Genomic DNA, 11,535 nt, shown 5'->3' with positions numbered 1-11,535 from the left:
AGTGACAACCCAGAAAAAAATGTCAAATTAAGGTTGGTACATCGGCACTACTTAATATGATTTCATATAAACCTTTTACTTTTATACATCCTACTAATATTACAAATGCGAAAGTTTGTAAGGATGTGTGTGTGTTTGTTGCTCTGTCACGCAAAAACTACTGAACCGGTTGCAATGATAATTGGTACGTAGATAGCTCGACAACTGTAATAACATATAGGTAACTCTTTATCCCGATATTCCTACGGGATACGGACCTACGTGGGTGAAACCGTGGGGCGCAGCTAGTATTGTATAAAATTGCAACAGGATAATATGTTTAAAGTTGATAATACTTGGTTTTGGAATCATGTATTTTTTACTGTTCATCGTATTGCACTTAATATTAAATAGAAAAAAATGTGAGTGAACTCATTTATTTTGTATAATGTTAAATAGATCGCTCTTATCAACCGTTTATTCATCATTCAGTTTATATCATTTTTTTTATTACTTTTTAATACGTCTTATCATAGGTTATTTAGAAGTTAGTAAACAATCAATTACTTTATTTTGCTGATTGAATCTGTTGTAAAAACCATAAAATCAATTTATTGATACGTAATAAATAATCTATTTCGCATTTTACACATTCCAAACTTTGACCATGAGCTAAAAAGAGAAAATATTCCAACTGTAATTGGACGTTATTTTATTTCTTGGCCGTGCTATTGTGTGGGCGCCATTCATGCTAAGAAGGATGTGTGTAATTTGTGATGCTTCAGTATTATGATTGTATTGGATACTGCAAGGAAATACGTGATACGATAGCGATGATAATACTTGGTGACGTAGCTAATGTCGTGTTGTTAATAAGAGAACTGGAACTGATAGGGACACGTATTATTAGAAGATCAGCTGCTTGAAAATTATCATCATGTGAAGGGTATATCATCCTTAAAGCCATGACTCTGTAGTTATCACTCAGGAAATTAATGCCATTATTCAGTAAAAGCGATATGAGTGTTTATCTTTTTTTTTTGTTTATCGGAAAGTCCTTCTCCTTTACGAATCCATTATGTTAAACTGAAGGTTAAAGGTTTGGATGTGATAAATTCCCAGGGCAAACTTGTCCCAATTTTTATTCTTACTGATAATAATAATATAAATATCTGTATTTACATAAATATAGGCTATAATTGTTATATAATATGTATAAACTTATTTAAACTAAACAATGCCCCAATTAAATTGATGATTCGAATATAACATTATTTTGAATGTTGTGTCTCAATAAGGTGCTAAATGTGAAGCAATCAAGGACTACACTACAGCTACGTTCAGTTTCACAGAAGGTTTTAGCTATTATTAAAACCTTGCTTTTATAAACCACAAAGCAATAACATTATGCACACAGCTAAAACTTAGTAAACTGCGATATTGATATTGCAATTTGCATTCAAAAACACTTCTTATTCTAAATACCTATATGGAAATTGAAAAAAATCCCTGATCTACTTCACTTAGAAGCAATTAATAGCTGTATTCATTTCGTGCGACCTTTATATGGCATATGACTTTGACCTGGTCAAAGAGTTTTAATAAAAAACTCTGAACAAAAAAGGTCAAACACTTCTTCGTACCTTCTAAAACGTGCTAAATATGTTTTTTTTTATAGTATTCTTCATGTATTCATGCAATACTTTGTAATAAAGGGCAAATAATAACGCACAATAATCTCGTCAAATGAGAATTGGCGAATAACATTCTATATTTTTTTTTCATCTAAATGCGTCTGTTGTTTGTGGTAATTCCATAATCAGAAAACAACAGACACATTTAGATGTCTGATGTTTAATTATCAGAAGATTTCCAACGATCTTTCACTGATATGTAAGAAAGATTCCACACCACACGATATATAAAGAGTTTTGACAATCTAAATAGGTAAGTGATTGAGTCTGTCTGTTTCTTACAAATTTACGTCTGAAATGATTACATCTGAATATTGTAACCTTAGCTTCTTAGGTTTAGCAATATTACAATCTTAGCATGTAATATAGTAGTTTATACAATATATTTCCTGTTATTTGAAGGTGACAAATAAATAAAAAGGGACTTCCGAAATATCAGACGAAAATCGGGATTGGGAATTACGGTTGTTATTATTTATCTTATCGGAAAGAACAATAGCATAAATAGAAAACAAATGTTTGTAATTGCGTACCATCACACATCATGCTTGTATGTTATGACACTTTTAATTATCTTTATATTCACCTAAATGCCTTTTAAATTCAGCATGTATTATATTTTATTGTCAAGTGCAAATGTATTCTATGATGCGATCCGTGGTTAAACAATCATATTGAAATTGTATTATTATGTTTATTTTGTTTGCTGAGGTTTCGTGTTATCTCCTTATTGTTATAAGAATGAACGGGTTTATTAAATACTTGCATGGAGTTGATCTTAATCTGTTTACAGTTTATCTAACAGTTGTGATAAATGGGGGGTTTTAAACATCGATGAATAAATAATATTACAGCATTCGTATTTCTTGGTCAGTTATGTCATGAATGATTTTATGTACGAAAAAATTTTTATATGCATTTTTTTATGTCAAAGCGCGCAACTGAACTCCCGGCTAGACCCCCGGCTCCCCCACTAACCGATTTTTCATGGGGATGTGGTGCTTCCCCGATGCAAGCTGGACCCATTCGTGCCGTGGCGTGACTCGACCACCACATTAAAACTTTATATACATTACCAGAATTTTTCACTAGGGACTAGGACTACACTTTAGACTACAAATATAATAATATAGTGATTGATGATAAGTTCAGATAATTGACTCAAAGTATTAAAGGATTTGTCTCATTATCTTAAAAAAGCAGAAGTAACATGTGTTGTAAACTTTTATTTACTATTAAAATACTATCACGTTAATTAAACATGGTTGTAAAAACACGAGGAATGTTAATCATACATTGATAGTATGATGTTTTAATTTTTGCTTTGCTAAGGAAGAGTTTATTATTTGTTGTGAGTTCACCAAGCGCTATATTTTGCTTTCTTCTATCAACATTTTCCATATGAATCGCCTCTTATATTTCTGAAACTCCTCTTTATACTTTTAGTTTTGCAAATAATATCCTATAAACAAAATTTTAGATCTTATTTCATCAAAACAGATCGAAATAATATACATTAAAATTAAATTTAGACTTGAAAAAAATATGGTATGTAACTAACACAATAATGTTAGCAATAACGTACTGGTGAGAAAAAATATTAAATCAATATGTTCAATTTCATTAACTTTCTATTAATATATAACAACTATTTACTAAGTAAAGTAGATAACGATAAATAAACGTTACTAACCGCTCATCTCTTTGACAATCTCGGTCAAAGGTCAATAAAATATATTTTTACCCCACACCCAAGTTTGGGCACATCTTTATCAATACCTTGTACATAATAAGATAACTAATTAACCAGCTCCACAGTAATCAGTCCCCACATCACAGGCGCATGACGCGTGACAGGCGTGTGGCCAACGCCAGCTTGCTATTGGCGGACGCGGTTCGGCGCGTGCGCATGACGTCAAGTGTATTGTTTATATGTAATTCCAAGTCTTGTTTTTTTTAACTAGCTATTCGCTTGCGGCTTTGCCCGCGTAGTCACATTTGGTCTCGGAGGCGAGCACGCTTCAGTACACTCTATCGATCATCAAGGACCAGCTCCCATCGGGGAAAGTATCACACCCCCATTGAAAATAGTTGCATGTTCATGCGATTTGACTCTTTTTAGTCCATTCAAATATTCCTTTTGTCAATCCTTTCCTATTCTCCTTTGTCTGCTGGCCGTTGGTTCCTGCTTGGCCTTAGGCGACCCACGAGTTCGGTTGCTCGGTTGCTGTTACCTAATTATTATATCTAGACTAAAATCGTATAAAATCGCTCCGTTGCGACGTGAAAGAATGACAAAATGAGAATGATTATTAATACCTATTGTTAAGAATGGTTTTCAAAATAGGATCCGATGCGAATACCTACCTTAGAAATATTCTAAATAAATATGTTTCAATATCTACATATTTATATGTTACGATATTAATCAAATTTCGATAATTATTATAGCAAACTATTAAAGTTTGTACCTAGACTTTATTGTGTAAAAAAGGGAAAGGCAATAAAACACAACTCACGTACCAATTTTATTAAAATCTTTTCATACGAAGCTTGTATAATCATCTACACAATTACATCAATCTAACGCATATAACATACATGTATATCTTCGTATTATATATTATTTATACACTTTATTATTTTCAACCGTCCATTTATCTAGCAATCATATAAACAACTTGGTAATTTCGATAATTATTTGAACTATATGAGATGAAGTGAGTTTGTACTTTTAATAGTATGAATTAATCACTTTTTAATTGAAATGTTAAAAAAAATTGCTTATCAGATCTACGTTTCTGATGAGAAATAATATAAATCTAATTGAAATAGGCCACTTGAATGAGTTACAAATATAATCAAACGCACTTAAATAATAATAAGCGAATGCACTTCAAATCAAATGGTATGAAACCTCGACATATATTAGATATTGCAGTTTTTAATATTTGACTATTTATAATTCATATGATTGTTTTAAGATCTATTAAATAACGTAAATGGACATGAGTTTGTTAAGTAATGAAATTCAAAACAAATGTGTTTCATGAACGCAATGAAAAATGCATTACGATTTTTATGGAAAAATATCTATAAGTCCTAAAAACATATTAAAATATGTAAGTATTTATGATTAATTATATACCTAATTAATTCAATGTAAATAAACTTTATAACATTTTCAAAATAAATATTGTAAATAATTCTTTTTTTTGTATTTATTGCTTGTGATATGCTCGAATATAAATTTATTAATAAAATATAATTTAAAACTTTCGAGTTAAATAAACATTTTTCAAAATTGACTTGACAAAATGTATTATTTTATTGTCGATCTTGTAATGTGCTCTCTGATTATATTAGTTTAAGCTAAAAGGAAGCCCATTTTAGCTTTCGATTCTAATTATAAATGAATATAACGAGTTATTTTATATACAGGTATAAATTGATAATACATAATACACAGCATATGTATAAGCAGAATACGATATAATAACTATCAATGTATTTTACTCGTTTTTAGAATTTATTCATTCCTAAGGACATAATATTTAAACTTAAATTTGAGTCATCGTCATTTCCCGCCACTGTCTTTATACCGCGATCACATTGTTGCTATTTTTCTAATATTTGGTATTGAAGCAGTGAAAAAACCTTCAGCATTTTATATTTTGAACCAGTGTCGTAAGTACCACCTCCGCCAAGGGGACTCCGGTGCACAGGGCAACCCTCATGACCACTAGACTGTGCCATTTATGCCAGGCCTAGCAGAACCATTATATGCCGGTTTATAAGATACCAATGCAACCCTAGCATTCGATTCCACAATAGGTATATTAAAAACAAGAGCGTAGTTAAGAAATCACGCGCAGAGCGCATTTAATGCCATTTACAGTTGCAAAATTTGCTCTTTTAGGTAGTTCCCATCACAAAACTTTATTCCACGACTTTTGGCAAAGGCGAAGGTGGATTCAATCAATGATTTTGTTTTTAAATGTTATCCATAACAGTGAGGACTCGATTTGTTCGTTATGTACATAATTATTCTTTCTTTATTCAGTACGTGGTGCTTATTTTAAATGTTTTAGTATTAAAATGCTCCACACTGTGACCGCGGGGCATTTTGTGACAATGACTTAAAATTAAGTCACCTTGAAGCCTACACGACAGATTGCACCGTCCGACTCCAACCATATAATTTTTAAAGTGACATATAGTTGAATGTGTCTGGATATTCGACTCAAATATGAAAACAGTGCTTATAAATGTGTTAGATAAAGCGTGACGATGTCTGAAAGGATACAATTCTCTCTGACACACACAGCAAAGAGTCACACATGCCATTTATTAATTTGTATTTTGAATAACATTATTCTCTCTTCATAAAGTTACCCTTTTCATGTAAAATTGTTAAAATTACTTATTATAACATTCATTAACAAACCCTAGCTTCACAATCAGCCAGTTGAAAGACTAGTCTTTCATTAATCACTTGTAAAATCTAGTTTAATAATTTTTTCTCATTAACGGTTAAGGAATTTGCATGTTTGTAAATCTAGGGCTTTTTATATCAATGCCTTGCACTCAGCACTAAATCTAAACCTATATAATCTTTCGCATTAAAACCTTAATGAACTTTTTACCTCCCCTCTTCAGTCAACCTTCAATTATGGAAGACTAACTAAAAATCTTTAATATCGTTGGATTATACAAAATATATATTGATATAATTCTAGGGAAGCAACGGTACCTCTTAAAAATGTATGGTTATCTTTTTAGAAATGTTGTTTTTTCTGAATGTTTTTTCAGTTGTTGCGGCTGCTCTATTGCTTACTAACTGCTTATTATTAAACGTTCTCAAATTAAAATTATCTTTATGCATATAACATTGTCGTTGCCTTGTACTATTCAGTACTCTTATAGCAAGTATGAACAATAGGCAACCATATTAAAAACAGCACAGCAATATCTCCCCTAATCAGTATGAAATACGATATAGAATTGTTAAATTTGAAAGGTCTCATCTTCCCAGAATTATTAAAATATACAACACCACATTTAACGCCTTTTAAAACATCGATATCATGATCGTCTAATTTTCCTTCATGAATAAAATACACAACCATGAACTACTTCAACTTTTTCGGTTATAAATTTGAATTATGTTATTATTTATACATTGCTATAGTACTTCTTCATTAAATGATTTCGCTAAAAAATTAGCAATTAATTTGTATACTAGACGTTTCTTAAAGTCGTTTATAATTCAAATAAATAATAAGATAGAGAGAATATTGTGGTTATAGACTTGAAACATTTCCATATAGAGTAAGAATATTAATGATTTTGACGAAATATGATACAGGTTTTCATTGATGTATTGAATTTTTATACTAAATATGAATTTAACTTTCTTTATTAATTTCTAACGTCTCTGCGTTTGAAAACTGAAAGTGTGTTGTGGTAATTTTTATCAATAACGTGTTAAAAAATATACCAAGTAGAAATCTGCAAGTAACCTTTGTAAGTAGTAATAATATACTACTAATAACATATCGTTTTGGTAGTCTTAAGTATTTATAAAACGTACAAGTGTACTTAAATACATTGCTCAGATATCTTCAATACTTTAACATTTTCTAATATGTACGTTCGCTACTTTTTCTTTAAATTTGATTTACAAAAGCTTTTTTTCTAAAACATTTTATAGGTTTCAAGAAAAGTAAAGTATACAAATCATTCATCATTTGACATTATCTAAATGTATATTTTACATTCAACATTAATATCTGGACCTGGGTTCAGGATAGATTACAACTATCTAGATTCTAGACCATGTCATTTACAGCTAGCTATGTTAAACATTTAGGTATGGTAAAGTATCCTGAATCCAGACTTGTAACAATTGTTAGAAAACTAGCTTTTTACAGCAACGCTTCGCAAACTTAACATTAATAATGGTAAATTATTGTTTTTGCTCACATACAGAATTCAAAAATAAACCTTTGTGTGATATTATATATTAGAGAATAAATATGAGTAATTTTAGTACAGTATAAAGAATGTAAACCGATGAAGGAATTAAAAAGTAATTTTTATAAGCAGCTCTCTCATATAGACATTTAGTTAATAGATATATTATGTACATACAGTCTATAGAAAACAACAAAAAAAAAAATCAGGAAAGTCAACGTATAATTCAAAGATTTATACGTCAAAACACATTACATTTTTAACCAATATTCAACGATCTCTATGATAGTTAAGCGTTTTATTTTAATGAATACAAGATGGCAAATAAATGGAACGAAAACTAGACAAGTAGACATAGCATATAGTAAATTATACACCTTATGAAACCGTAAATGATTTTACAATAACGCTTATATTTAATTCATCTTCGAAATATTTGAACACTTTGTTATTTCTATAGTATTATTATATCGCGTACACACAGATCAAGCAAGTTATGATGTACAATTGGCAGCAAATATCATTGTCTTTTATGAGGAATTTCATTTCTCTTCTTTATTAAATCAAACTCATGAAATATCACCCTAATATAGTCAATCATTGTTCTAGTTTAACACGAGATTTTGTGTGAATTAATCAATTAACAAGACAAAAACGAATACGATTAGGACTTACTTTCATTATTTTTACTTCAGATAAAAAATTCCTGTAGGTATGGATAATGGTATATGTTGTAAGTCGTATAATATCTATTTGATTCTATTTTTAATAGTTTTAGGAATCAACACATCCACTCACAAAACAACGCTTAATTGAAATGTGTAAAAGGTTAGGAAAAACAATGTTTAAATAAAAAAGAACGTTCTGGATTGTAATGTAATACAAAAATTGAGTATTAAGTACAGCTTAAAATTAGCAGACGGATAGACTGCTTTTTGCTGCATCCTAATTTTGGAACCAATTGTACATTACATTTATACGAACACACATCTACTTTACAGATTGGTCAAAATATTTTCTAGACAATGTTGCCGCTCTCCTTAAACAGAAATATATTAATTGTGAAGCTTGAAGACGTATAATAACGAAATAATATACCCCTTTTAAATTATACGCTGCAAATTTATTGTTATTAATAACAAGAATTGCTTGCTATTATTTATCGATAGGCGATTATTTTTCAAACAAAATCATATACTTATCTTCAGAAATATAACGCATTGTATTTAACAGAGTTTGAATACAGATAACGAGGATAAACAGTCGTCGTTTTAAATCCATATCATTGTCAATCACACCGCGAAACACCCTTACCAAAATATTGTTTCATATCGTCTCACGCGTAACATCACTTCGCTGACAAAACATAACCTGGTACAGTAGAAACCACTTCGACCAATCAACACACTGCAAAGCATTATAAAACACATCACTAAGTCCGTTGCGAGGCAACTATATAAGAGTTTCTTTCCCCCCGAGCTCAGTCAATTCCCTGTGGGGGTGCGAGCGTGGTGGCGGGGGACGATCTCGCTTGGGTTTGTGCTCTGCATACTAGTTTTTCGACGTCAATATTGTCACAAATTCTGTAACAACACATAGAATTTATGTCTTTAATCATTATTTTTCCTAAAATTTCATATTACTAATATACTCATTTCCAACAACATAACCTTTGTATGTGTAACTTTTTCTTTTCTTTTAATTATTAGGGCTCTAAAAGAAAAAGGTGATCGCTTAAAACATTCTCAACAAATTTCTACTTAAACTTGTGAACGCTGCAATCGAAAGAGAAACCAACTACTAAACAGTCAATTTTAAAGGTAAGTCACTTCACTACATACTATAAAATAAAGTCGATTTCTTTGGCTGTCCCTATGAATGCCTTAATAATTAAAATTCTATAAATTAAATTCTATAAATTAAACCTTTAAAACTACACAACGATTGCAATGATTGAGTGATTCAAAGAAGGAAGGTTCATATGTATTATAACATCTTAGTTACTCCAAATAACGCGTGCCAAGCCGCGGGCCGAAGCTTGTTACCAATAAACCCTTATGGACCTATATAATGAGATTCGAAATAACCCACCATCGTAATTGACCATGCCGTCACCGTCCAAGTCGGCTTCGCGAATCATGTCGTCCACTTCTTCCTCACTCAGCCGCTCCCCGAGGTTGGTCATCACGTGACGCAGCTCCACAGACGATATCAGACCATCGTTGTTCTTATCGAATACTCTGGAAAGTTTTAAAGCAATTTGTATAGGCATAGGTTTTACGAACGAAATAGGATCTTTTTTAAGCGACGTTCCCAAAAGCAAGGGAGGTTGTTTTTGCTGATATTTTTGATGTTAAGAAGATTTTTTTTTTTAATACAATTGAAAGTAAAAGGCAAGTTTTGAACCCACATCTTTGACTGTTCCGTAGCGATTTATGCTATACTGTAAAGTTTTTCAAATATTCATTAATAATACGTAATATTGGTATGACGGAGTACCTGAAGGCTTCTCTAAGCTCATCTTCACCATCAGCCCCCCTCATCTTTTTGGACATCATCTGCAGAAATTCATTGAATTCAATCGTTCCGTTACCATCCTGGTCCACTTCTTTAACCATATCTCGTAATTCAGTCTCTGGAAATTTATATTTCAATATAAATTATTATTGCAAATTAGAATGCAAGTGGGTATGAAATAGTTTTCAGGCTTATTCTTAGAGCAATCTTGCGTTTTCATGGTTTGTATTCTTATAACTATATAATTGAATGATAACATGTTTAAAAGATTGGGTCTGAAACTCATAAAAGTTCTCCTCTTCAAAATGTCTCTCTTTTTATGTTATATGGTAGTCTGGAAGAGATCGCTACCTAGCGATAAGGCCGCCATTTGTGCATAATGTCTCTTTTGTTTTTGTTTCATCTATGTCTTTTCTTTTGTAAATGTTTGTGTGCAATAAAGTATAAAATAAATAAATAAATAAAGTTATAAATATAATGTTGAGCGTTAATTAATTAAAATAGAACATCCGCTTGTTTTAACCACAAATATTCTCTATTCACAGAAGAGTAGGCATTTAATTCCGAAAAGAACTGTAGGCAAGATAATTTCGTTTAGGACAATGCGTGAATGCTAGCCGCACAATGAATTCTAAGTGGCCATTTTATGTAGAACCCCGTACTTTTATATTGTTTTAGACGAATTTGGTAAACAGGAAGATTCCGAAGGATAATACATCTGTAAAACAAATATAAATCTAGGATGTTGTTTATGAAAATATGATGTTTTAATTAATTTAATACGTTTTTACTTTGGTCTTTCATAGAATTAGCATATAATAAAATAAGCTTCAATATTAGCACGCTTGTATAGGAGATAATATACAAGAAATATGTATTATATTTCTTTCTTTCTTTCTTTCTTTCATTTTAATAACAACCGGTCTAAAGCCTGCTCTACTTCGCTTATCCGGTTTTTATTTCCCATAATCCCAGACTATCGTAAGCTCTCGAAATGAAGGGGTGTTAAATAGGGCTGTCACTATTTTACTTTTTCTGATTTTAAAAACATATTAGCAAGATATTGGGAGGGGCTTTTCTCATATTTGTTTCATACAGTAATATTTCGTATTCGTAATTGTGGGACGATAAAGATATCTTTATGCCCCAAGTGACAACCCTAAGCTCAAGTTACTCTGGTCGCGTGGTGCAGTAAAAATTCATGAAAGACATTCATCGCTGGTCGAAAATTGAAACGTATTTGTGTATTCATTTATTCACGTTTTCATTCGTATTCCATTATACTTATAAATAATTGAACCAGTTAAGTGAGTTACAGGAGATGAAAAACGAGTTTATAATTAAATTTTCTTTAATAGTTTACGATTGA

The 11,535-nt window shown here is 31.0% G+C and overlaps 1 protein-coding gene across 3 annotated transcripts in view; it reads right to left on the bottom strand.

Annotated features, from left to right (window-relative positions):
- Nucleotides 1-5,580: 5,580 nt before the first annotated feature.
- The window catches only part of LOC119838718 (calmodulin-A-like), a 133,785-nt gene continuing 127,830 nt past the window's right edge, over nt 5,581-11,535 (bottom strand). For all 3 annotated transcript variants that reach the window (XM_038364802.1, XM_038364801.1, XM_038364803.1), the window contains 3 exons: nt 10,149-10,284; nt 9,741-9,889; nt 5,581-9,232 (listed from right to left, as the gene is read on the bottom strand). In XM_038364802.1, coding sequence (XP_038220730.1) covers nt 9,201-9,232; nt 9,741-9,889; nt 10,149-10,284 — 317 coding nt within the window. In that variant the 3' untranslated portion in view covers nt 5,581-9,200. The remainder of the gene's footprint in view (nt 9,233-9,740; nt 9,890-10,148; nt 10,285-11,535) is intronic.

This window comes from Zerene cesonia, unplaced genomic scaffold (assembly GCF_012273895.1).
Source record: "Zerene cesonia ecotype Mississippi unplaced genomic scaffold, Zerene_cesonia_1.1 Zces_u004, whole genome shotgun sequence".
Taxonomy (NCBI): Eukaryota; Metazoa; Arthropoda; class Insecta; order Lepidoptera; family Pieridae; genus Zerene; species Zerene cesonia.
Note: the sequence above shows the minus strand (reverse complement) of the source record. Positions and strands in the feature narration are given on the sequence as shown.